This window comes from Euleptes europaea, chromosome 18, assembly GCF_029931775.1.
Source record: "Euleptes europaea isolate rEulEur1 chromosome 18, rEulEur1.hap1, whole genome shotgun sequence".
Taxonomy (NCBI): Eukaryota; Metazoa; Chordata; class Lepidosauria; order Squamata; family Sphaerodactylidae; genus Euleptes; species Euleptes europaea.
The window spans coordinates 13,372,687-13,400,668 of record NC_079329.1 but is presented as its reverse complement, the minus strand read 5'-3'; the positions used below and the strand labels follow the sequence as shown (position 1 = coordinate 13,400,668).

General features: G+C 45.8%; 2 protein-coding genes across 2 annotated transcripts in view; both read left to right on the top strand.

Annotated features, from left to right (window-relative positions):
• LOC130490436 (uncharacterized) overlaps positions 1-27,982 on the top strand; it is a 161,728-nt gene that overhangs the window by 47,404 nt on the left and 86,342 nt on the right. The gene's annotated exons all lie outside the window — the stretch shown is intronic.
• On the top strand, positions 23-27,422 carry LOC130489311 (17-beta-hydroxysteroid dehydrogenase 14-like). Its single transcript, XM_056863002.1, has 9 exons — positions 23-110; positions 3,794-3,838; positions 4,946-5,046; positions 22,674-22,740; positions 23,625-23,713; positions 24,103-24,207; positions 25,198-25,265; positions 26,483-26,579; positions 27,225-27,422. The coding sequence occupies exons 1-9, from the start codon at positions 23-25 to the stop codon at positions 27,420-27,422; spliced, it is 858 nt and encodes a 285-aa protein (XP_056718980.1).

Sequence of the window (27,982 nt, the reverse complement as noted above, 5' to 3'; positions counted from 1 at the left end):
GACTCAGAGGCAAACAGCTGTCATGGCAACTTGTCTGCGTTACCCGGGAAAGGTGGTGATCGTGACGGGGGGCACCTCTGGCATTGGTCTGGCCACCGTGAAAGAGTTTGGTAAGAACGGAAAGACCTGGGGATGGAGGAGAGGGCGATTTCTGCCGACGGGTGCTGGGGCCCAGCCTGCCAGGAAGAGTAGGAAGCCCGGCTTCCGAATCTCTAATCCGGGGTGGAGAAAAATTGGGAGGGAAATCTGCTCTTTATATCCTCAGGGGAACGTTTGTCCAGAAATCACAAAAAGGACGCAGGTAGTGCTACCTTGCAAAAGGTGGCGCAGAGAGGTAAGCTGCAGTACTGCAGTCTCAAGCTCTGCTCACAACCTGAGTTCGATCCCGACGGAAGTCGGTTTCAGGTAGCCGGCTCAAGGTTGACTCAGCCTTCCATCCTTCCGAGGTCGGTCAAATGAGTATCCAAATGACTGGGGAAGGCACTGGCAAACCAACCCGTAAACAAAGTCTGCCTGGAAAACATCGAGATGTGACGTCACCCCATGGGTCAGGAATGACCTGGTGCTTGCACAGGGGACCTTTACCTTTAGTACTACCTTCCAGCAGAAGGTCTTGTGGACTAGAGACTTTTCATTAGCCTTCGACTTGCCACAATGCTCTTCTTTGGGCTATTAAAAGTGATAGGATATTATAGCTCACTTGCTCTGTCTTTCTCTCTTAATATAGTTAGGTAGCGCAGGTGAAGCTGCACCTGCTGAATTTCAATGTGTTGTAAAGCTCTTACAACCCAGGCTGCGGAGTTCTGGATGCAGCCTCTGATAATGGGACCCTAGGGTTGCCAACCTCCAGGTACTTTGCAACAAAAGAGGGCTTGGATTGCAATATTAGTTATTCAAAATACAAACAATCTCTATGGCTATATGAGGTACAATTAATCCAATGATATTATTATAATAATCAAAAAATGTTTATATCTTTTGTTTCTTCACAAAAGCATATGGTACCAAAAAGGTCACAGTATTTAGGACAGAATACAGACAGGCTTCCGGTAAATGTCCTGTTTCATACTATTTTTCATCAGTATAACATAATGGTCCATAAATACATAAATAATATATGTTCTCTTCTTATTTAATTTTCTTCTTCTTTTTTTCAGATCCCTTTACTGAAGAATGTAGAAGACTTGCTGCTTTCAAGGCTATCCCACGATGTTTCTTATAGCCTTGAAAGCAGCAAGTCTTCTACATTCTTCAGTAAAGGGATCTGAAAAAAAGAAGAAGAAAATTAAATAAGAAGAGAACATATATTATTTATGTATTTATGGACCATTATGTTATACTGATGAAAAATAGTATGAAACAGGACATTTACCGGAAGCCTGTCTGTATTCTGTCCTAAATACTGTGACCTTTTTGGTACCATATGCTTTTGTGAAGAAACAAAAGATATAAACATTTTTTGATTATTATAATAATATCATTGGATTAATTGTACCTCATATAGCCATAGAGATTGTTTGTATTTTGAATAACCTCCAGGTACTAGCTGGAGATCTCCCACTATTACAACTGATCTCCAGCCGACAGTGATCAGTTCACCTGGAGAAAATTGCCGATTTGGCAATTGGATTCTATGGCATTGAAGTCCCTCCCCTCCCAAACCCCGCCCTCCTCAGGCTCCACCCCAAAAACTTCCCGCCGGTGGCGAAGAGGGACCTGGCAACCCTAGACCCTAAGCCTGTGGTGGGAGGCATTGGGTAGGGATGCCAGCCTCCAGGTGGGGCCTGGGGATCCCTTGGAATTACAGCTCGTCTCCAAACTACAGAGATCAGTTCCCCTGAAGAAAATGGATGCTTTAAAGGGGGGACTCTATGGCATTTTACCCCACTGTCCTTCCCAGGCGCCATTCCCAAATTTCCAGGGGTTTTCCGACCCGGATCTGGGAACCCTATGGACCTGGCAACCGTGGTGTTGGGTGCCCCTATTTCCCGAGTAAGACTGGCAGCTTTCATTCTGGCTGGGTCTCAGTGTTGGGGGAGACTTTAGATGCTGAATGACTGCTGGAGAGGCTTCAGTTAATTTTCAAAGGAGGAATGGCAGGCTTAGTTAGTGGCTTAAACAGCAATATCGGAGACTGCATGCAGAACAACACTTTGAAATTCAGCAGGTGCAGCTTCACTTGCGTTATCTATCTATATCTATATTAAGAGAGCAGATGCTAAAGAAGATCAGAAGAAGAAGAGGAAGAGTTGGTTTTTATAAGCCAACTTTCTCTACCACTTAAGGGAGACTCAAACCGGCTTACAATCACCTTCCCTTCCCCTCCCCACAACAGACATCCTGTGAGGTAGGTGGGGCTGAGAGGACTCTTAATAGAACTGTGACTTGCCCAAGGTCACCCAGCTGGCTTCATGTGTAGGAGGGGGGGAAACAAATCCAGTTCACCAGATTGGCCTCCGCTGGGTCATGTGAAGGAGATGGGAGGACTACATTTCATGTGGAGGACTACATATCTGAGCCCTCTGCTCAAACTGCTGTGCTTTTAAATTGTGTAGAGAGTCCCCCCCCACCCCAAGTTGAAGGGAAGATCTATGGTCTTTATGCTGCCTTTGTGGGCTTCCTGAGGAGACTTGGTTGGCCAGCGAAGGAAAGAAGATAATGGTTTGGATGTCCCTTTGAAATGATCCAGCAAGGGCTCTTTTCTTGTTTTATTTATTTATTTCATTTATACCCCACTTTCCCTCCCAACTGGGACCCAAAGTGGCTTACAACACTCTCCCCTTCTCCATTTTACCCACACAACAACGACCTTGTGAAATAGGCTAGCCGAAGAGTGAGAAATGCTGCCCCTCTGGCATGGTGTTTTTTGGGTGGTGTGAAGTAAGGGAGACCCGGTTTTTTTCACCAAGGTAGAAGCACTACCAGGGAATGGTACTGTTGGAGAGAATTCGTTCTACTGTATATAAAAGGCAATTTAAAATGTGGAGCTCTGTATGACAGTCTTAAAAAAAATCAAAATTCAGCACCAAGAAAACTTGTTTACCTGTATATAATAAAAAAAAAACTTAAGGATATTTGCACTGATGATTGTGCATGGTAGTGTTTAATTAAACCATAATGAAGTTTCTTTGTGCTGCTGATACTTTCTTATAAGTGCCGGGAAGATGTGTCTTCACAGGCCACTTCAAGGTAGAGCCCCAGCATCTGTTTTTAGTCTGGAGACTAAATAATAATTTAGTCTGGAGACTAAAACAATAATTTAGCCCTGGAGCAAATTATTGGTTTGCATTACTGAATGAAGTCAGCAGACGTAATGAGGAAGCTGAATGCGTCACACATACAAGAAACAGGGCTTTAGGTAGCAAGATTTGAGCCTAGTAGCACCTGAAAGACTAACAAGATTTCCAGGGATAAGCATTTGTGAGCCAAAGCTCCTGATGCTCATACCTGGAAATCTTGTGGGTTTTTAAGGTGCTTCTGGACTCAGAGCTTGCTCTTCTGTGCTGATCGCCACAGCTACCCACCTGAAACTGTCTTCATGGAGGACTTGGGCGGGGGGTTCTGATCTCATCATCAGAGACAGTTTTGGGGAGAAGAAAGTTGCCCCTCCTGAGACTGAAAATAACCCTTTTTCCTCAAAGTATTTGTGGGTTGAAGGGTTGAAAATCTAAATGGGGGGAGAGGCAGCAAGTGAGTCTTTTAAACCCAAAATTAAATCATGTGATGTCCATCTTGGTTAGTGAGCCAAGCCTCTAAGTTTTGTCTTGTTCTCCTTTCTCTCCTCGCCCTCCAGTTCGCCAAGGAGCCAAGGTGGTCTTCTGTTCAAAACAATCTCAAGGTGAGTCTAGAGCATCTTTCCTCTCTGCCCCCTCCCGTCACAGGGTCTTCTGGTTTGTTTAAAATAAATGTATGTACCGAAGAAGTTCTTCTGAGATTCTTCTAACCCAGGACTAAAAGGTAAAGTTTTTAGCCACAATACAGGTAATTTCACACCCGCTCCAGGAAGGTGCGGTCACTCCGCCATCTTGCCCAACCGGAAGTCCTAGGGAAAAAGAAATGTTTTGGCCAGGTGAGGCCCATGGGGAAAGAAAGGCATCCTGTAGGTCAGCTACTGGTCGCCACCCAAATCACCCCTGCAGAGAAGGAGAGCCAGGGATTAGGAGGGGATCTTAAGGAATGGGGTGGACAACATGGGATCAGGCAGTCCTTCAAGGACCCTGGCTCCAAGGCTTTGATGGTCTTGAAGGGAAGAACCAGAACTCGAAATGGATTGTCCCCAGGAACAGATGGGCAACCAGTGCAGAACTTCTGGCACAGGAGTGATATGATCCCGGTGTCCAGCCCCTTACTTCCCTGTTTACTGTATCTCAGGTTAGAAAAAATAAATAAAATATGAGGTCTAGGGAGGTTTAGTGTAGTAGAGTTGGACCGGAGAGTAAACTGGAAGGAGAAGACTGTGACCAAAGTGGCATTTCCCATCTTCTGCTTCAAGACCCACAAGAGAGAGAATACCAGCAAGAAATGACAGTTAGATTCATCCTTGAGTAGTGTTGCAAATACATCGAGAGAAAGGGGCAGATGATAGAAAGTAGCCCTTTTTGGCTGTATACGTTCTGAATACTCATTGGTCATCAATTTATTTCTCTTCCCCTGTTCCAGTGGGCCACACTAGAGAGGACCTTCCTCTCCAAGGAGTTTGTTTCCCCCTTTTAAGCCAGAGTGGAGAGATTTATTTTGCAGCCCTTTCAGGCTGCCAATCACAAAATGGAGAAAACAACCAAGAGAGGGTAGGAATAGTCTTCAGTGCATTTTTGGAAAGGTGCTTGTGTGTATTTAGAACTTGGGCACACCTGGAGAGGAAAATGGAGGGATGAGCCAAAAGCCATGCAGAAAAGGTGGGGTTAGAAGGTTCTTCTAGTAACTGTTCTCTTCTACCGCTTTGCAGTGGAAAGGGGACGAGCCATTGAGAGGGACCTGCAGTGTTCTGGGTGCCCAGGGGAAGCTTGCTTCCAGGTCTGTGATGTCCGCAAGGAGGCTGACATTAAGGTAAGCTAAAACTGGGTGGGACTTCCTTGAGGGTTCTTCTTCAGCATTACTTTACCCTTCACTGACACCATTCTCCGTATTCTAATTCATAGTTGTCTAAATGGTTGTGACACTGTTCTTCTGAACTTTTTCTCTTGATTTATGCTCCTCTTTCATACACTCAGAATGTGTTTGCCGCCTGTGGAGGGACCTATCTCTCCTCTGCTTAAGTTCTTTGGGAGGGGCTGTGGCTCAGTGGTAGAGCATGTGCTTGGCATGCAGAAGGTCCCAGGTTCAATCCCCTGCATCTCCAGTTTAAGGGACCGGGCAAGGAGGTGATGTGAAAGACCCCTGTCTGAGACCCTGGAGAGCCACTGCCGGTCTGAGTAGACAAGACTGACTTTGATGGACCGAGGGTCTGATTCAGTATAAGGCAGCTTCATGTGTTTTTGCATGTGATTCAGTTTCTCCATCAACTTTAAGCTTCTAGTCCTCACTGTCATAGCACGCCTTTCGCATGGCTGGTGTGAGAGGTTTATGGAGTCTGACAAAGGGCAGGGCTCAGGAGCTGAGTGCAAACTTTGCCTCCTTGACTCTAGGCTAAGTCAGGTTGGAGGGGGTGGCGAAAAGCCTCAGCAGCAGTGAATCGGTTAAGAGTAAAGAAAACCTTCTTTGTGGAAGCAACAAACTGGATAGGAAAGAGAAGAGATAACCCTGGTTGCCTTACTAGGTGGGAGAGAGAATTCTAGAATGTCCTAGAAGGAAAGCCTAAAAATAGCATTCTGCAGACAGACAAGGAGAAGCCCCTTTAGAAAGAAGGCACTCTCCCTACAGTCCTACCTAGCTAGACTTGCTGCCCCTTGCAGGATCTGCTTCTTTGTACACAAGGCATAGCTATATTCCAGCTGGAAGCCGCTCACGGTTCAGCGAACTTCATCAGACAAATGCCAGAGCACCCTCTCCCCAAGCCGGATCTGGCCTTTTCCCCCACCCCGCATATCTACCCTCTCCTTTGCTTTCTCCTCTCCTCTCTTCCCTCAGGCTCCTTTTCTACCCAGCCTTCTCTGTCTTGCTCCCAACTCCTGGAAGAGGTGCCAACCAGGATAGTTCTGGAGGCAGCAGCTTGTAGCTCTAGAACGTATGGGTTCTCAATTCTGTTATTATTCTTTCCCTGCCTGAGTTCTCTTTTCATCCCTGTTCCTGCAGAGGTTGATTCAGGTAACTCTCCAACGTTATGGATGCCTGGACTGCCTGGTGAACAATGTTGGAGATGGTGAGTGATTTTCAAACGGTTGGGGTCTAGGTAGAATTAGTGGGATGTATGTGTCTGGGGCGAGTGTGTTTCTTGTGTATTCAAAAGCCACAACGGACTTGTCCAACAACGGGTTCATGGTGGGTTACTTAGCAGTTGGGTGTTTACAAAGAAACTAAAGAAATTTAAATAGTACAACATATTTGTATGAAGCTCTTATGACTTCCTTCCTTGAAGCCATGTATCTCCCACACTAACCCTTTCTAAAGGAAGGAGTTCTTCACTTAAATATTAATCAGCGTGCGGACTTTGCTGTTCCAGGATGTAGTGATGGCCTCTAGTTGAATTGGAGGGTTAGATGGATTTGTGGAGGATGGCTCCAACAGTGGTAGTTAGCTCTGATGGTGAAATGGAACTTCCATTCCATATTCAGGACCCCTAACCCTCTGAGAACCAGTGGTAGGGAGACAGCATGGGGTTGCCAACTCTGGGCTGCAGAATTCCTGGAGACTTTGGGGGGGGATCTGGGGAGGGCAGTGTTTGGAGAGGGGAGAGACCTCAGTGGGATATAAGGCTCAGAGCTCAACCTCCAAAGCATGGATTTCTTGAGAGGAACTGATCTTTGTAACCTGGGAGATCTTCAGGTCCCACTTGGAGGTTGGTAACCCCAGGACAACAACAATGAGAGCATCTGGTTTGCCTCTGGACTACTGGTGGGATCCGGTAGGGCTACTCTTGCGTCCACATGACCTGATTATTATGTTCAACTCATGGTTTTTAGCCAAATGAGCATTACTTTAAAAACCAAAACATGTGTGCAATGGGGGTGGAGTTCTCTTTCTATTTTTGGATTCAGCCTCTGTAAAACCCACTACCATTTTATATCCTCTTCCAAACAGGTTATGCTGAAAAGATAGATGACGTGACTGCCCAGGACTTCCGCAATATCATGGAAATCAACGTAGTGAGCGTTTTGTTAGTCTCAAAGGTGAGTGTTTCTAACTTGCAAGGAGTTACCCTCTTCCCTGAGGGCAGCTGGCTTCATCTGGAGTAGAAAGTCAAGCAGAAAAAATCTGGCATGGTGTACGATTCAGAAGTACAATGCATCACCTGTGTCTGTCAGTTCTCTGCTACCCAAATCATAATGATGGGGAAAGGTCCCTGGCTCCAAAGCTGATGCTCTACTTTGCACCCTAAGAATTTATTCCTGCCATCTCCAGTTGCAAGAATTTCTGCTAGCCATGCTGGGAAGTGTCTCTGCTATCTGGCCATTCTCAGCTAGGTGCATTAATGTAATGGCCTGACTCAGCATATGGCTGCTTCATGAGTTTCTCTTTTGAGATCAGGCACACTGTTTCCCTTTGTGTTTTGTGTACAGTATGCACTGCCTTACTTACGGGAAACAAGAGGAAACATCATCAACGTGTCCGGTAATGTTGGGATAATTGGGATGAAGGATGCTGTGTCGTATGTCACAAGCCAGGTAAGCCAAAGAAAGACTCCTTCTTATTTAAATTTATTTTTAAATATATATATATATAATTTATAATCCGCCCTCCCCAGCCTAGACTGGGCTCAGGGTAACTCACAATAAAAATAATAGTACAGTCTAACATGTTAAAACAGTAATTAAAAACCAGCCTGTATAACATTTAATCAGAAGGAGATTGAGACTGGGAAGGGCAGCCATGAAGGAGCTAGAAAAGATTTCAAAGTGTAAGGATGTGTCACTGGCCACCAAGACTAGATTAATTCATGCCATCGTATTCCCTATTACTATGTATGGGTGTGAAAGCTGGACAGTGAAGAAAGCTGATAGGAAGAAAATCGATTCCTTTGAAATGTGGTGTTGGAGGAGAGGGTTACGGATTCCGAGGACTGCCAAAAAAACAAATCAGTGGGTTATAGATCAAATCAAGCCTGAACTGACCCTAGAAGCTAAAATGACTAAACTGAGGCTATCATATTTTGGCCAGGTCATGAGAAGACAAGAGTTACTGGAAAAGACAGTCATGCTAGGAAAAGTTGAGGGCAGCAGGAAAAAAGGAAGACACAACAAGAGATGGATTGACTCAATAAAGGAATCTACAGCCTTCAGTTTGCAAGATCTGAGCAAGGCTGTCAAAGATAGGACATGTTGGAGGACTTTCATTCATATGGTCACCATGAGTCGGAAGCGACTTGACCGCACTTAACACACACACAACATTTAAATGTCTAAAGAAGCCAGTGGTGTTAGATACAGGCCTCAGCAATACTACAACATTACGCATCCCCAGGGTGGAATAATTCAAAGGGGATGGGTGTCCAGGGTAGGGCAGGGAGGCCAGCATTGATGGAAATACACCATAGCTGGCCTCGACCATAGGCCTGGCAGAATAGCTCTATCTTGCAGGCCCTGTGGAAATCCCTGATGTCCCACAGGGCCCTGGTTTCATTTGAGAGGCTATTCCACCAGACAGGGGCCAGGGCAGAGAAAGTCCTGGCCCTGGTTGAGGCCAGCCGGACACTCTTTGGGCCGGGGATCACCAGCAAATTTGTATTCGATGATCTCTGGGGGATGTACCAGGAGAGGCGGTCCCACAGATATGAAAGGCCCAGACCGTATAAGGCTTCCAAGGTCACCACCAGAACCTTAAACCTGATCCAGTACTCCGTGTTAAACAACATAGGGGAGATGATCGCACCTGGTGGAACCCCCACACGAAAGGGTGCCGCTGTGACACTTCCATCCCAAGCTCTACTCTCGGCCTCCGACCCTGGAGCAAGGAGCGCAGCCATTAAAGAGCTGAACGCCAGATCCCTTTGAACACTTCCGCCAATTTGATTGGCAGATGAAGGCTTTCACAGCCTGGAGGTAGCCAGTGAAAGTGTCTACAATCTCTAGGCTTTGAAGAACTCTACCTGCTGGCTCTTGTAAATCAAGTTGCTACTAGAGGCACGAGAGGAGGCTAGATTGGAGTCTTTCTGGTCAGAAGTCAATTCTCATCCAGGAGGCTAAAATCTATCTATAACCAGTAAAGGTTTTATTGAACGTCCCTTTGCTTTCTTGTGAAAAGCAGACTGAGAAAAGCTCACTTAAGCCACAAAGGAGAAGACATCCTGCATCTTTCACCCTTAGCTGAGAACCCCAAGTAAGGCTGCCAACTGCCTAAAGAAAATGAAATGCCCTGTTCCTTGAATGGGAATGTTATTTACAAGGTGATGTCATTTCCCTCCAAGCCATGAAAAGCTGGTTGGTACCACAGCTCCAACAGAACAGATTTCTCGTTTTCTGCCATCCATCTACTAAAAAATTCTGTCCTTCAGGCACCCTAATATATCCAGTTTACTAGCCAAGGGATCACACTAGGGTCTCCCCAAACCCCACATTTTCTCTTGGCCAGAGGGAACAGATCTTTGTGGGGATGGTGCTGAAAGTCAGTGTTGAGGGATGAGAAGATCTGGCCCACTATTCTCTATCCTGTCGTCAGTAGTGCTGTCAAGAGGCCTTGAGAAAAATACTCAAGCTTAATAGCTGCTTGGATTGTAGGCATTCTTTCTATCCATATAATAAAAAAACCTTTCTCTTTATGCACATCAGACAGTTGTCAAAGGCATAAAAGGAGGCCAAGCTGATTCTGGTCAGTTGGCAACCCCACTTGTTTTGCCTTTCTCTTGCAGGGTGCTATTATAGCAATGACCAAAGCCCTGGCCATAGATGAGAGCAAATGCGGAGTACGAGTCAACAGGTAAGAGTGATTATCATCTGTACCGAACCCTCGATCCGCACTGCCCTTGGCAATATACTATCTGGGAAGAAAGACAGGTCCTCCATACCCCGGTTCCAGGAGGTTATAGTCAAGTTTCTTTTTGCTAAAACAAATAAAAAGATAAAGGGAGAAATGCAAGAGATGTTAACAGGTAACTGGCATTTTAGGAGTATAGTATCCAGACAACTGGGATGGGTTAACTTTTCTGGAGAAGGGAGAATGGGTACAAAGTCCTCATATTTCTTTTCCCTTTCAAATATTGTTACTCATGAGAAGAGAACCACAAGGAATAGATTAGGCAAAAAACTTCTAGATTAGGCTTCTAGAATTACGGTTTAAGAAATGAATCCCATTATTTTCAATTCAACTGGAATAATCCGCTCTTGCTTAAGGCTGTGCATAGCCCGTATCTTTTAGTATAACAGTCTCTATCAGTATATCTATCTGGTACCACCAAAGTGCCAAAATCACTGCAACTACAGATAGAGAAGGTAGGGGGTGTCAAAATACTAGGGGGTTTCCCTAAGGTTTCCAGAAAAGTACAACTTTGTAAATTAGAAGAAAAAATAAATATAGGGGGTGGGATCCAGCTTCAAAAAGCCCAAATATGTTCCTGGAAGCCCAGTACAAAAAGAACAGCAGAGTTCAGTTCAGTTTCAGTACCTTTATTGGCATACTAAGGACAATCAAAAAGAGTATACCTAGCCACTATACATCATTTTACCTCGCCTCTTATTTACATCATCAAGAAATTTGGCTACAGATTCAATAATCTCAGAACTTCGGGAGGATAACAACAAGTTAATCTTACTATCGTCGGCTTGATTAGCAGAGTTCAGTTAAAGAAGGATAATGGGGCCACGGTAGGGTTCCCAGGTCTCCCTTCTCCTCCAGCGGGAGGTTTTTGGGGCGGGGCTGGGGTGATGATTCCACATGTGTGTGAGTGATCCCTCCTCCAAGCCCAGAATATCTCGCCAATCCAAGCAATTTGGCAACCCTAGACAGTGGAGAGGAGAAATCAGGCTTTTTAAATCCACTGCCAAGAGTATACAGGGTTCCAGATTTGGTGAAACGGATCATATTTTTCCACTGGCCTCTAGTGATTAGTTAAATAAGCAGGGGGCTTATTTAATGATCAATGTTCTTTTTAAAAAAATAGATTCAAGTTTTTATTACAGCTTTTTCTTGCACCATATACAAATGATTGGTTAATTTCCTGAGATTGCAGAGGCTGCATTCCATGTCATATTATTCTGGTATACAGAAATGAGAAATCAGGAGTGTAGGGTAACACAGTTTATATAGTATGTTAAATTGTACAGTCATCGTGGAAGATGATACATTTCTCGGAATAATAAGACAATACTTCAGACACATTCATTTGGGGTCATATTTCGTCATGTTTCCTGATACATCTGCCCTTTTTTAATTCCCAAACTTTTAAAATTCTAGCCTGGCACCAAATCATATCTGGACTCCTTTGTGGGAAAGGTATTCAAACCAGTTCCCGAATCCAGAGGCCAAAATCCAGGAAGACAAAAGTTTTCAGGTAAGTGTGTTGTGGGGAAACAGGAATGGTGCTGCTGCTGCAGATAACTGGTTCTACCTAAGGGTGCCATCCTCAAGGTGGGACTGGAGGTTCTCCCAAAATGACAACTATTCTCCAGGCTAGATCAGTGCTCAGGAAAAAACAGAAGCTCTGTGGGGTAAGGGAAACAGAAGCCCTGGAGTGTTTGCAGAGGGTGGATGCTCTTGGACTTCTGCATCTCCTCTAGAAGACGCATCTCCACTGAGCTCCCTCCCCACCCCAAACGTTGCCCTGCTCAGGCTCTGCCTCTAGATCTCCCAAGCTGGGATTGGCAGCCCTACATCTACCACATCAAAGATGGTAACAACAAGAAGGGCTGTGAATACAAAAAGGGAATGTTAAAATTCTGCACCCAGGAAATCTGAATTCTACAGCTAGTAAATCCTGCCCCACAGATCCAGCTTCTGAGATATGATGATCTTATCTTATGTGAACTGAGTATAGAAATCTACATTTATCTCTCTTTTCTTGCACACTTATAGCTAATGGGACGTTTTGGGACCCCAGAAGAAGTGGCTTTGGCTGCCCTGTTCCTCGCCGCTGATGGAACTTTCTGCACTGGCTTCAACCTTGTGCTCAGTGGTGGAGCTGATGTTGGCTTTGGGGTGAAGAACGAAGTGGAAATTCAGCCTGGTCCATGTCCAAGTGGGTATTCTCAGGGCTCCTTTGGCAAGCTGTAGGGCTGCTAGGAGGTGTGGGGATAAGAGCTAAGAGAGCAGCTTCCATTGATTGAAAGTCATCCGTCCAAGAAGAAGAGCTCCACAAAGGTGTTGTTTTAGCAAAAGTGGGAGGGGGAAGCAGGAGACTCAAGAGTCAGTGTGGTGCAGAGGTTAATGATGCTGACTAGAACTCAGCGATAAAATGCACTGGATGACCTTGGGCCAGTCATGGTTACTCACCCTAAACTACCTACCACCCAGGGATGTTGTGAACCTAAAGAGAGGAGAGCCTTGTGTGACACCTGAAGCCATTTTTGACAAAAGCCAGGATAACAAGCATACTTCACATATCAGTTCAAATATGCCACACTGAAAAAGAAGATGGGTAGGGTTGCGACTTTTTAAATTGGTCCCTTTAGCTGGTCTCTTTACCATCAGTTTGATCCTTGTCAACTATCAGGGGGTATTACTCACTTCCATGCTATCAAAAGGCTCAACAACCTATTTTTGCCCATGAAGCCTCTACTAAAGGGGCAGGACGTTCCTTCCCAGGCCAGCTGGCAAACCCGCTTCCAAGATTTCCAGGCCTGTGTTAGTTGAGAGTCAAGTAGAAATTCGACATGTCAAACTGTGTCCCAGTGACGGCATCTCCATGTATGTCAATTGTGAAGATGAAGGGACAGAATCTTTGCCAGAAGGAAAGATGGCAGCCCCCATCTTTGGATTCAGCTTCATCCGGCCCAGACTCTGATATTATATTCAGGAACTAAGCCCTGGAATTCCCCTTCTCTCATTATGCTTCAGTTTGTCATATGGATGTGCCCAAGGACAGTGAGACCGTGAAATGGTTCAGCTTCAGTAAATGCTTTCTGTTGACGTTTTCTGTTTAATTCCCCCTTGACCAACACCTTTGCCTGTTCTTATCCCAAATCCCATCAATCCAATAAATAAATGCATCAAAGAAAAGAGCTGTCGTAAATATGTTGTTGCTGTTTGTCTTTCATTCGTGGAAATGAGTTTACCTCAAGAACCCCCACCCCAAAGCTGGGCTGCCTCTGCTGCCCTCTCCCCTGCCTGACGGTTTCCTTTCCCGCCACCTCGAATCTCTCTGCCTGGATTAGATTCAAATTGTTTCCGGGCAAATGGTCCTTGTTTGCTGGTGAAGGAGAAGCAATTTTGCCTGTTCTCACAGGACTGACTCTGTAGTGGAATTTACAGATTAAATGAGGTTTAGGAGGAATTTGGAAGAGGTAATGGGGAAGTGGGTTAACAGACAGTGGCTACCTTTCCAAACAGAGATGCACCAGGCCTAGGGTTGCCAGGTCCCTCTTCACCACCGGCGGGAGGTTTTTGGGGTGGAGCCTGAGGAGGGGGGTTTGGGAGGGGAGAGACTTCAACGCCATAGAGTCCAAAGCGGCCATTTTCTCCAGGGGAACTGATCTCTATCGGCTGGAGATCAGTTGTAATAGCAAGAGATCTACAGCTAGTACCTGGAGGTTGGCAACCCTAGACTCGCCCCATGCAGAAAAGCTTATAAGGTGACCAAAAGTCACATCATTAAAACTTCCTATTGATGTTTTCTGTTTAATTTCCTTTGACCAACCCCTTTGCCTGTTCTTATCCCAAATTCCATCATCCAATAAAGTCATGGTTCAAAGAATTGGTGTTCCGAATTGGCGGTAGCAGTGCGGGTCAAGTTGCTTGAATGGAATGCAGTACAGCTTAGGTGAGCGCCCTGGGGCATGCTTTGGCCTGGGGCCAGGGTGCCTTCATGGACCTGGGACAGGAAGCCCTTGGGTGGGGTCATTACCCTTGACCCATAGACCATGTGGCTAGTGGGATAGGAAGTGGCACATCACAAAGGCTTGGCAAGCAGGAGCAGGAGCCAAGGACATATGATGCCTAAAGGCTCAGAGCTGACTCTTCCGCATCCCACCGATCACCCACAATGCAAATAGGTTTGGAATGGGGTTTGACCTGCGGGAATCACAGATCCCCCTTGATCGATGTAAATAAATAATTGAATGAAGTCGGCCCATTGTATCTCCCAACTGAGGTGTCAGCTTGACCTTATTCTGCGTCTGCAGACAATTAAGCAGTTGCATTGCTCCACCCAAGAGCCTTTATATTCCAAGCTCTATGTGGATTTAAGTCATTAAGAGACCCGGAGGCAAACAGCTGGCATGGCGTCACGGCTGCGTTACCCGGGCAAGATGGTGATCATGACAGGGGGGAAGCACCTCAGGCATTGGTCTGGCCACCGTGAGAGAATTTGGTAAGAATGGAAAGAACTGAGGATGGAGGAGAGGGTGATTTCTGCCAGCAGGTGCTGGGGCCGAGCCTGCCAGGAAGACCAGGAAGTCCAGCTTCCAAATCTCTAATCCGGGATGGAGAGAAATTGGGAGGGAGGGAAATCTGCTCTTTATATACTCAGGGGAACGTTTGTCCAGAAATCACAAAAAGGATGCAGGTAGTACTACCTTCCAACATAAGACCTTGTAGACTAGAGATTTTTCATTAGCCTTTGACTTGCCACAAGGCTCTTCCTTGTGCTGTTAAAAGTAATAGGAACTTATAGCTCTCACGTGCTCAATTTCAATGCCTTGTAAAGCTCTTGAAGCCCAGGCTGCCAGAATATACAGCAGCAATCTGATTTCTGGATGTATTTTCGGATACTGGGACTGTGAGACTGTGACAGTAGGCGCTGGGTAGGGATGCCAGCCTCCAGGTGGGACCTGGAGATCCCCTGGAATTACAGCTCATCTTCAGGCTACAGAGATCAGCTCCCCTGGAGAAATGATGCTTTGGCGGGCGGACTCTATGGCATTGTCCCCCATTGTCCTTCCCAGGCTCTATCCCCAATTTCCGGGAGTTTCCAACCTGGATCTGGTAACCCTCCCCCCGTCCCCTGCCGGTGGCCAAGGAAGACCTGGCAACCCTAATGTTGGGTGCCCCTATTTCCAGAGTAAGACTGGCAGCTACTTTTTGGCTGGGTCTCAGTGTTGGGGGAGGCTTACACATCAAATGCCTGCCCCTGTTAATTTTCAAAGGTGGGGGGATGGCATCCTTAGTGGCTTAAATGGGATAAGCACAATTTTAAAAAATCAAAATTCAGCACTAAGAAAACTTGTTTACCTATACATAACAACAAATTAAAGATATTTGTAGTGATGATTCTGCTTGGGGATGTTTAATTAAACCATAATGAAGTTTCCTTTGTGCTCCTTTTGCTTTCTGAGAAATGCTGGGGAGGGGTGACTTCACAAGCCACTTCAAGATAAAGCTCCAGCATCTCTTTCTAGCCTGGAGACGTAGCCCTGGAGCAAATGGTTGGTCTGCATTATTGAAAGAAGTCAGCAGACGGAATAATGAAGAAACTGAATGCGTCACACATACAAGAATTAGGGCTTTGGGGAACAAAATTTGAGCCTTTACTGGACTCAAGGCTTGTTCTTCTGTGCAGACCACCACAGCTACCCAACTGAAACCATCTTCAAGGAGGACTTGGTGGGGGGCTTCTGAGACGGTTTTGGGGACAAGATCTGCCTGCAGAATCAGAGATGGTTTTGGGGACAAGATCTGCCTGCAGAAAGTTGCCCCTCCTTAGACTGAAAACCATTATTTTCCCCCAAATTTTTTGTGGGTTGTTGTTTGAAGGGCTGAAGACTTAAGTGGGGGGAAAGGAAGTACAGGAGTCTTTTAAAGCAATAACTATATCTTGTGATGTACACCTCAGTGGGTGAGCCAAGCCTCTTAGTTTTGTCTTGTGTTCCTTTCTTTCTTCGCTCTCCAGTTCGCCAAAGTGGTCTTCTGTTCAAAACCATCTGAAGGTAAGTCTAGAGCACCTTTCTTCTCTGCCCCCACCCCCATGAAAGGGTCCCCTTGTTTGTTTAAAATAAATCTATAGGACAGCTCTACAGAGATTGTTTCTGAGGCAGCCTAACAAAGTTAAACATGGGTTAATAGCCTAAAAATATTTTCATAAAACAGTGTCAGAAGCCAACTATAAAAGCAATGTTAAAGGAACTGCTCCTGCAAGGGAAAATAGAGAACAATATTCAGCTCAAAATTTTGGCAAAGGCTTTCACGGTCAGAGTTCATCGGTTCTTGTAGGTTATCCGGGCTGTGTGACCACGGTCTTGGTATTTTCTTTCCTGACGTTTCGCCAGCAGCTGTAGCAGGCATCTTCAGAGGAGTAACACTGAAGGACAGTGTCTCTCAGTGTCAAGTGTGTAGGAAGAGTAATATATAGTCAGAAAGGGGTTGGGTTTGAGCTGAATCATTGTCCTGCAAAAAGTATCAAAGGTAATGTGCTAATCATTGTCCTGTAAGTATCAAGATAATGTGCTAATGAGGATGTGGTATGTTAATGTGGAACCATTGTATCCTGAAGTGATCTGTTAACATGTGGAATCCAAAGCTAATCTGCATGGCTATTGTGGACTGTAGTCTTTGTTAGTCTGGAGTTTTTCAGGACAGGAAGCCAAGCCTTATTCATTCTTAAACTCTCTTCTTTTCTGTTAAAGTTGTGCAGATGTTTATGAATTTCAATGGCTTCTCTGTGCAATCTGACAAATTAGTTGGTAGAATTGTCCAGTATTTCAGTGTCTTGGAATAAGACCCTGTGTCCTGTTTGGGTCAGTCCATGTTCAGCCACTGCTGATTTCTCAGGTTGGCCAAGTCTACAGTATCTTTCTTGTTCATTTATTCTTGTTTGTATGCTGCATTGTGTGTTCCTGAATGCAGCATACAAACAAGAATAAAAGAACATGAAAGATACTGCAGACTTGGCCAACCTGAGAAATCAGCAGTGGCTGAACATGGACTGACCCAAACAGGACACAGGGTCTTATTCCAAGACACTGAAAGACTGGACAATTCTACCAACTATTTTGTCAGATTGCACAGAGAAGCCATTGCAATTCATAAACATCAGCACAACTTTAACATAAAAGAAGAGAGTTTTAGAATGAATAAGGCTTGGCTTCCTGTCCTGAAAACCTCCAGACTAACAAAGACTACAGTCTAGGGCTGTCAAAAAAAAAAATTCGGTACAGTTCGGATTCGGCCGAATTTGGCCCTTGTGGGTTCGGTACGTGCCGAAATCCGAACTCCCCCACTTCGGATCCGTTCAATTCGACGGGAATTCAAAGTTCGGGAAAAAATTCGGCCGAATAAAGCCATTAAAAACACAATCGCGCCTTTCCACGGCTCTGGGGGGGGCATTTTTTAAGGTGGAGGTCCCAAAATTTCAGGGTAGCTTGAAGGGACCCTCCTTGCAAGAACCCCCAAGTTTGGTTAAGATTGGACCAGGGGGTCCGGAGTTATGGGGCCCGGAAGGGGTCCCCCCCATCCACTCATAGGAAAGAAAGAACAGAAGCCGGCTGCTATTCATGCAATGGGCGGGGGGACCCCTTCCGGGCCCCATAACTCCGGACCCCCTGACCCAATTCTCACCAAACTTGGGGGTTCTGGCAAGAAGAGTCCCCCCAAGCTACCCTAAAAGTTTGGGACCCCCACCTCAAAAAATGCCCCCTCCAGAGCTGTGGGAAAAACCTCCCTATGCCTGCTGGTGCTGAGAGATTTCTCATTAAGCTGGTTTCCTCTGCAGTTAACCACAGACGCCCAAAGTGTTAACCCCTCATGGGAAGTAGGTTAATGAGAAATCTCCCAGCATAGGCAGGCATAGGGAGGTTTTTCCCACGACTCTGGGGGGGGGCATTTTTTGAGGTGGGGGTCCCAAACTTTTATGTTAGCTTGGTGGGACACTCCTTGCAAGAACCCCTGTGTTTGGTGAGGATTGGGTTGGGGGGGCTGGAAGGGGGCTTGCCCCCTTCTCCATAAAAACCAATGCAAAACTTTTGGCTTAGGGCTTAGGGCTATCCATGGCTACTAGTCAAAGTGAATACTAGTCATGATGCATATCTATAATCTCCAGGGTCAGAGAGGTTTTGCCTTGGATTTGCCACTCTCTAGATGCACATTCCCCCCAGCCAAATTCTCAAAACTCAACAATAAGCCCCCATGCAGAGTTTGGAGAATCTGGCTGGGAAAATGTGCATCTGGAGAGTGGCAAATCCAAGGCAAAACCTCCCCTGCTTAAATGACCAAGAGGTTTACCTCCCTCACCCAAGCCTGGGTGCTACCCTACCTAATAACTAGTGCACCCTTAAACAAAGTTAACCACCAACATCACAATTCACAAACAAGGCAGCTACCTTGAAGCAGATGGATCTCCCCTGCAAGCAGGAATCACACAGGTGAGGCGGCGCAACACTCTAGAAACCCAAGCTAACTTCAACCAAAGTACACTGGATCCCCCCCCCCCGCGGGCAGAGACTCACACTGACCCACTTAACTCCAGCCAAAGTTGGCAACCACAAAAAACAGCAGGAATAACACTCCCACAAAGGCAAGCCCACCCCAACCAGAACAGGTAATCCCCCCCCCAACAAGAAATCACAGCGTACACACACAGAGCAACAACCCAAACATCAAATTTAACATAAAGAGCCCCAAACCAGGCCAAGCTTAACAGAGACTCAGTCAGTAAAAGCCTATGTCAACTCCAGGCCACAGCAGGAATTAGAAAGCCAAACTTGGGAACAGTAGCACAGGCCAGAAATCACAGCCCGCACACACAGAGCAACAAACCAAACACCTTTAAAATGACTATTCACTGTCCTGATGCAAAAGGAGAAATTCCCACCCCACCGCACTCGCCTGCTCATTGTTTGCATGTGTGTGTTAAGTGCCGTCAAGTTGCTTCCGACTCATGGCGACCCTATGGCCATTTATTCATGGAAAGGTTTGCATTGGAGTTGTCACTCTCTAGATGCACATTTTCCCCATCTGAATTCTCTCTGCACGGCGGCTTATTGTTGAGTTTGGAGAATATGGATGGGGGGAAAAGTGCATCTAAAGAGTGGCAACTCTGATGCAAAACCTTCCATGAATGAAAGTCCTCCAAAATGTCCCATCTTTGACAGCCCTGCTCAGATCTTGCAAACGGAGGGCCGTGGCTTCTGTGGCCCCCGCAGGCGGCAGGATCGCTCGGGAGATTGGAGGGGGGATTGGAGGGGGGGAAGGGCAGGCGATCCACTGCAGATCCCTCGCCTGTCTTCCCGGGACTCCCAGGAAGGCGAGCGGTGGTTGGCAAGCTCCTCTGCTCTGCCTGGACAGGCAAAGCAGAGGGGTTTAAAGACCCCTCGCCTGTCTTCCCGGGACTCCCAGGAAGGCGAGCGGGAGGTTGGCAAGCTCCTCTGCTCTGCCTGGACAGGCAAAGCAGAGGGGTTTAAAGACCCCTCGCCTGTCTTCCCGGGACTCCCAGGAAGGCGAGGAACACACACCCCAGGCAGAACCGACGACATCCCCCTTTGGCTTCCCCCCCACCCACAGAAACTGCTCTCTCCCCACACACACACACACAGACTCTGCTTTCCCCCACACACACACACATACACAGGAGAAAAATTATAGATTAAAGCCCCCAAAGGGGTCTTACTGTGGCTGTCTTCTGTTCCATCAGGACGGGCTGTAATCCAAGATGATTCCAATTAGGCACGGAACGTTTTGCTCTGGAGAGATGCACACAGGATCGGATCGGCTGCCCCATTCATCCCAATAGGGGAAAGGGGAAAGGGGAAAGCCCATATCTCGGGACCCCCTGACCCAATGTTCACAAAACTTGGGGGGTTCCTTAAGAAGCTTAATCTAAAGTTCCAGTGAAAGTTTTGTGTCTGCACCCCCAAAAATGCGCCCCCTGCAGCCATGGAAAGAGAAAAGGGGGGAGGCGATATTTCTGCCCCCACTGAACCCATCTTTACAAAACTTGGGTAGTATCTTAAGAATAATTCACTGAAGCTATGCTAAATGTTTGGGGGCTATATCCCCAAAAAAGCGCCCCCTGCAGCCACATAAATGGAAAAGGGGGGAGGGAAAAGGGGGAGAGCCCATATCTCGAGACCCCCTGACCCAATGTTTACAAAACTTGGGGGGTATCTTAAGAACACTGTTCTGAAACTCCACTCAAAGTTTGGGATTTGTACCCCCAAAAATGTGCCCCCTGCAGCCATGGAAAGAAAAAGGGGGGAGCCCATATCTCGGGACCCCCTGACCCAATGTTTACAAAACTTGGGGGGTACCTTAAGAAGCTTCATCTGAAGTTCCAGTGAAAGTTTTGTGTGTGCACCCCAAAAAATGCGCCCCCTGCAGCCACAGAAAGGAGCGAATGTGCACAAGCACCCCACACACACACACGAGGATTGCGCTCTCTCTCTCTCTCTCCCTGGCCGGGCCACACACCAGCTGATTCCTCCAGTACTCAATCCTGACTGATTGGCCAGAAGAAGACCCAGCTTGGCCACTGATTGGCCGGGGGAGGAGAATGCTGCTTACTGACGGTTATGCTGCTTACTGACGGCCGAATTGGCCGAATTTATTCGCGAACTCCCAAACTCGCTGAATTCGGCCCCCCCGGTTGCCCGCCAGTTTTGAGTTCGGATCCGTCCGAACAGAAAAGCAACGAATCAGGGGAAATTCGGTTGATTTTCAGTTCGGACCGAACCGAATTGACAGCCCTACTACAGTCCACAATAGCCATGCAGATTAATTTTGGATTTCACACATTAACAGATCACTTCAGGATACAGTGGTTCCATATTAGATTCAGGCAGGGCAGCATCCTTCTGAGCTAGAGATCTGCCAGGACACATGAAGGGCCAGACCAAATGATTTCGCGGGCCTTATACGGCCCCCGGGCCTGACGTTCCCCACCCCTGCTTTACATGCTGAATGCCTGCTGGCGAGGCTCCCATTGATTTTCAGGGTGTGTGTGTGTGTGTGTGTGTGAGTGGAATGGCAGCCTTAGTTAATGTCTTCAACATGATGTGCAGATGCCAAAGACGATCAAAGTGCTGTACTTTTAAATTGTGCAGAAGAGAGTGTTCCCCACCCCATCCCCCAGTTGAAGAGAAGATCTAGGGTCTTTGTGCCCACTTTGTAAGCTTCCTGAGGAGATCTTGTTGGCCAGCGAGGGAAATAAGATAATGGTTTGGACGGCCCTTTGACACAAGCATTGTTTTAGTTGCTTATTTACTTTATTTATACCCTACTTCCCCTCCCAACTAGCATCCAAAGTGGCTTAACAACATTCTCCCCTTCTCTACTTTACCCTCACAACGACGATCTTGTGAGGTAGGCTAGCCAGAGAGTGTATGACTGTCCCAAAGGTCACCTGGCAAGCTTCCATGGTGTATGGTGGGCTTGTCCTCCTACCACTGCTGTGGCATTGCCCGTGAGCACAGGCAGAAGATACTGTTTTTCTGGCATGGTTTTTTGGGTGGTCATCAGGGTGAACTCAGGGCGACTTAGTTTTCCCACCCTAGGGTAGAACCACTACCTGGAATGGTGCGGTTAGAAAGAATGCATTCTACTGCATATAAAAGAATATTTAAAAGTAGAGCTCTATACGCACACGCTTTGTTTGCCTTTATAAAATAAGAAATTAAGAACATTTGCACCAATGATTTTGCGTGCTGGTGTTTAATTAAACCATAAGGAAGTGTCCTTTGTGCTCCTGATGCTTTCTGAGAAATGCAGGGGAGGAGTGACTTCACAGGCCACAGAGATCCAGCATCTGTTGCTAGTCTGGAGACGTAGCCCCGGAGCAAGTGGTTGGTCTGCGTTCTTGAAAGGAGTCAGCAGACGGAATAATTAGGAAACTGAATGCGCCACACGTACAAGAAACAGGGCTTGAGGGAGCAAGATTTGAGCCTAGTAGCACCTGTGGGTTGTTTTTTGAAGGGTTGAAGGCCTACATGGGGGGAAAGGGAGGGAGTCTTTTAAACCAATAAATGAATCTCGTGACATGCATCTCGTTGAGTCAGCCAAGCCTCTGAGTTTTGTCTTGTGCTCCTTTCTCTCCTCGCCCTCCTTCAAGCCCTGTCAAGCCTAAAAATAGCATTCTGCAGACAAGCAAGGAGAAGCCCCTTTAGAAAGAAGGTCCTCCCTCTACAGTCCTGCCTAGATCACGCTCGCTGCCCCTTGCCGGATCTGTTTCTTTGCACACAAGACATAGCTATATAACAACAGGAAGCCACTCATGGTTAGTAAAAAAAAAAAATGCCTCCAAACCAGATCTGGTAGGGTTCCCAACCTCCAGGTACTAGCTGGAGATCTCCTGCTATTACTGTACAAATTATCTCCAGCCGATAGAGATCAGTTCCCCTGGAGAAAATGGCCGTTTTGGCAATTGGACTCTATGGTCAATTCCCTCCCCTCATCAAAGTCCTTCCCTTCATCAAACCCTGCCCTCCTCAGGCTCCGCCCCCAAAACCTCCCACCTGTGGCAAAGAGGGACCTGGCAAAGCTCTAGCTTTTCATCCCTGTTCCTGCAGAGGTTGATTCTGGTAACTGTCGAACGTTATGGATGCCTGGACTGCCTGGTGAACAGCGCTGGAGATGGTGAGTGATTTTCAAACTGTTGGCATCTGGGAAGAATCATTAGGATGTATATTCCCCTGGAGAAAATGTCTGGGTGTTTGTGCGTTTCTCGTTTATTCAAAAGCCAGAATGAACTTGTTAAATATCGGGTTTGAGGAACGATAAGTTTGCAGGTGGCTTAAAAAGAAACTAAAGAAATTATGGTATTCTTATAATACGACATATTTGTACGAAGCTCTTGGGACTCACTTCCCTGAAGCCAAGTGTCTCCCACACTAACCCTTTCTAAAAGAAGGAGTTCTTCCCTTTAAGATTAATCAGCTTGTGGGCATTGCTTTTCCAGAATGTAGTGATGGCCTCTAGTTGAATTGGAGGTTTAGATGGATTAATGGAGGGCGGTTGGCTATGATGGTGAAATGAACCTCTGCATTCAATTCCCATAACTCTTGATGGACCAGTGGTAGGGGGACAGTCTAGGGTTGCCAACTGCTGAATTCCTGGAGACTGGGGGGTGGGCCTGGGGAGGGCAGTGTTTGGAGAGGGGAGTGAGGTATAATGCCATGGAGCCCAAGCAGGCATTTCTCCAGAGGAACTGATATTTGAAACCTGGGAGATCTTCAGGCCCCACTTGGAGTTTGGCAACCCCAGGGCAATAACAAGAAGAGGCTTTGGCCTTCTGAAGCATATGGTTTGCCTCTGTGTTAAATGGTCTTCTGGACTACTGGTGGGATCCAGGTGGGCTACTCTTGCGCTCATATGATCTGATTATTATATTTGACTTGTGGCTTTAGCCAAATGAGTATTACTTTAAGAACAAGAACAAGTGTGAAATCCATCAGCATGTTCCGGGGGTGGGGATCTCTTGCTGTTTGTGGGTTTTGTCTCTGTGAAACCCTTGCAAACAGGTCATGCTGAAGAGGTAGATGACGTGACTGCCCAGGACTTCCGCAGCCTCATGGAACTCAACGTTGTGAGCAAAGTGTTAGCATCAAAGGTGGGTGTTTCTAACTTGCAAGGAGTTTCCCTCTTCCCTGAGGGCAGCTGGCTCCACCCAGAGTTGAAATTAGGTAGAAAAACCTGAAATGGTATATAATTCAGAGGTGCAATGCTTTTCCTGTGTCTGTCAGATCTCTGCAGCCCAAATCAGAATGAGGGGGAGGTCCCTGGCTCCACAGCTGATTCTCTGATTTGCACCCTAAGGGTTCATCCCTGCCATCTCCAGTGGCAAGAATTTCTGCCAGCCATGCTGGGAAGGGTGTCTGCCAACTGGCCGTTTTAAGCTAGGTGCATTAACGTAATGGTCTGACACCCTTATAAGGCAGCTTCGTAAGTTTTTCTTTTGAGATCAGAAAGACTGTTTCTCTTTTTGTGTTTTGTGTTCAGTATGCACTGCCCTACCTGTGGGAAATGAGAGGAAACATCATCAACATTGGCTGTGATGCTGGTATTTTTGGGATGAAGAATACTGTGTCGTTCACCTCAACCATGGTAATCCTGAGCCAAAAACAGACTCCTTCTTTGAATGCTTCTGCTCCTCTGCCTTTTAGAACAACTTGATTGGCAGATGAAGGCTTTCACAGCATGGAGAGAGCCAGTGAAAGTGTCTTCCATCTCTGTGCTCCCAAAAACTCCACCAGCTGGCTCTTGTCAATCAAGTTGCTACTAAAGGCAACAGAGAAGGCTAGAATGGGGTTTTTCAGGTCTGTAGTCAAGTCTCATACAGGACGCTAAAACCGGTCGGTAACCAGTAAAGGTTTTATGGTATGTCCATTTGGTTTCTTTTCATAGACAGACTGAGAAAAGCTCAATTAAGCCACAAAGGAGAAAGCATCCTGCATCTTTCACCCTTAGCTGAGAACCCCAAGTAGGGCTGCCAACCACCTAGAGGAAATGAAATGTCCCATCCCTTTAATAGAGGCTTCATGGGAATGTCATTTACAAGGTGATGTCATTTTCCTCCAAGCCATGAAATGTTGGTTGGTACCCCAGCTCCAAGAGACCAGATTTCTAGTTTTCTCCTATATGACTCATACATCTAATAAAGAAATCTGTCCTTCAGGTCCCCAACATTCACACTTCAGTTTACTAGCCAAGGGGTCAGACTAGGAGATATATGGCCAAATTGCCCCACAGAAGTATCTCAGCTCTTCCCCTTCCACTTTTTCTCTTGTCCAGAGGGAACACATCTTTTTGGGAATGGTGATGACTCACGTGCTGAAAGTCAGTGTTGATGGATGAGAAGATCTGTCCCACCACCCTCTATCCTGCCCTCACTAGGGCTGCCAAGAGGCCTTGAGAAAAGTACCCTGTTCCTTTCATAAAAGTTGAATAGCCGCTTGGATTGTAGGCATTATTTATGTCCATATCATTAAAATCCCTTTCTCTTTATGCACATTAGACTGTAGTCAAAGGCATAAAAGGAGGCCAAGCTGATTCTGTTCAGTTGGTAACCCCAGTGCTTATAAATTGCTCTTGCAGGGTGCTATTATAGCAATGACCAAAGCCCTGGCCATAGATGAGAGCAAATACAAAGTACGAGTCAACTGGTAAGAGTAATTTTTAAAATTTATTTATTATGCTTTTACCCTGTCCTTCCCAGCCAAAGGCCACCTTGCCCTTGGCAGAATACTGTGAGGGAAGAAAGATAGGTCCTCCATACTTCAATGCCAGGAGCTTATAGGCAAGTTTGTTGTTGTTTTTGCTTCAACAAATAAAAAGGTAACAAAGGGAGAAAGAAAAGGAATGTTAAAAGGTAACAGGTTTGTATGAGTGTACTATCCAGTCTTTTAACTTTTCTGGAGAAGGGTTAACTTTTCTGGAGAAGGGATAAGAGGTCCAAAGTGGTACAATATGAGGCACAAAGTCCTCATATTTCTTCTCCCTTTCAAATATTGTTACTTGCGAGAAGAGAACCACAAGGAATAGATGAGGCACAAAACATGGTAACTTCTAGAATTACAGTTTAAGAAATGAATCCCATTAGTTTCAGTTCCACTGGAATAATCTGCTTTACTTTAAGGCTGTGCATAGGCAGGGTCTAACAGTCTCTTTCAGTATATCTGACACCACCAAAGTGCAAAAACCACTGCACCTAGAGGAAGTGTGTGTGGGGGGGAAGATGTCTACCTACCTTTGTCTCCCAAAGGTATGCAGAAAAGTACAGCTTTGTAAACAAACTATTAGAAAAAATATATACCGGGGGGGATCCTATTTCCAAGAGAACCGAATCTGTTCCAGGAAACCCATAATGAAAAGAACAGCAGAGTTCAGTTAAAAGAGAAAAATGGGGTAGTGGGGAGGAGAAATCCACTTCTTTAAATCCACCGTTAAGAGTTTACAGAGTCCCAGAGGAGCAGATTAGGTGAAACAGATCATATTTTCATGTTGTACTGTCCTCTAGTGATTAATTGTACAAATGGGGCACAAGCAACAATCAGTATTCTTTTTTTTTTTTTAAGGATTCAAGTTTTTGCTACTGCTTTTTCTTGTGCCGTAAACAAATTACTTGTTAATTTTTATTGACTGAGATTGCTGAGGCTGTATTCCATGCCATATTTTTCTGGGATGTAGAAATGAGTACTCAGGAGTGTAGGGTGACCCAGTTTAGATATTGGGTGTTAAATTGTGAGGTCGTCTTGGAAGCCGATACATTTCTAGGAATAATAAGACAGACACTTCAGACTCATTCATCTGGGGACATATTTCGTTCTGTTTCACCATACCCCTGACCTTTTTAAAAACTCCCTCAAATTTTTAATTCTAGCATCTCACATGGTAATGTCTGGGCTCCTTTGTGGGAAAGGCATGCAAATCAGTTCCTGAATCCAGAGGCTGTAATCCAGGAAGGCAAAAGTTTTGAGGTAAGTATGTTGTGGGGAACAGAAATGGTGCTGCTGCAGATAACTGGTTCTAATACCTAAGGGTGCCATCCTCAAGGTGGGATCTGAATATCTCCCAAAATGACAACTATCCTCCAGGCTACAGAAATCTGTGCTCAGGAGAAAACAGAAGCTGTAAAGGAAACAGAAGCCCTAGAGTGACTACAGAGGGTGGATGCTCTTGGACTGCCGTATCTCCTATGGAAAAAGTATCCCCACTGAGCTCCCTCCCCTCCCCAAACTTTGCTCTCCCCAGGCGCTGTCTCTAGATAGGAAGCTGGAATTGGCAGCTCTACTTCTACTACTTCTGCGATGGTAACAATGAGAAGGGATGTAAATACCAAAAATTGAAAATTAGAATTCTGTATCCAATAAGCCGTTCTTTATTCTTACAGCCATAGGCCAGAATAAAACACACAATGCAATACAATCATAGCTAAAAAGGTTAGATAGGGTATTAATACATGTTTCAATATCGTTTGCAAATTACTTGATCTAAACATTAGATTCTGAATTCTACTGCTAGCAAATCATGCTAGCAAATCAACCTCTGAGACCTGATGATCTTATCTCATATGAGTTGAATATAGAATTCTACATTTATCTCTCTTTTTTTCACACCTATAGCTAATGGGATGTTTGGGAACCCCAGAAGAAGTGGCTTTGGCTGCCCTTTTCCTTGCCACTGATGGAACTTTCTGCACTGGTTTCGACCTTACGATCAGTGGTGGTGCTGAAGTTGGCTTTGGGGTGAAGAACCAGGTGGATCTTGAGCCTGGCCAGTGTCCAAGCGGGTATTCACAGGGCTCTTCTGTCAAGCAATAAGGCTGCAAGCAGTGGTGGTGATTAGAGCTAATGAACAGCTATCATTGATTCAAAGTCTTCCTTCTAAGAAGAAAAGCTCCACAAAGGTTTTGTTTTAAGAAAAGGGAGGGTTGAAGCAGGAGACTCAAGAGTCAGTATCATGCAGAGGTTACTGATGGACTAGGAGAACTCAGCAATAAAACTCACTGGATGACCTTGGGCCGGTCACTGTTACTCAACTAACACCTTGGGACGTCATGAGCCTTCTTTGTCACCATAAGCTTTTCTTTTTTTAGAAGAAAAGGCCAGATACAAAGCATCCCTTAAATACTCACTGGTTCAAATATGCCACATAGACAAAGAACTCACATAGTATGGCTACTCACAAAGTAATGTAACATTTTATTAACAACCCAAACTAGTGAAACCTAACACACCCGTGAATCCTTATAGCTCCTATGCAACTATCTCAATGAAACTAACACACTAAAACATACAAAAATATAACACACAATAAAACAGAGTATCCACTAATGGCTGGTCGCCTATTATCAATGTCCTTGGTTGTAGCAAGACTAGTA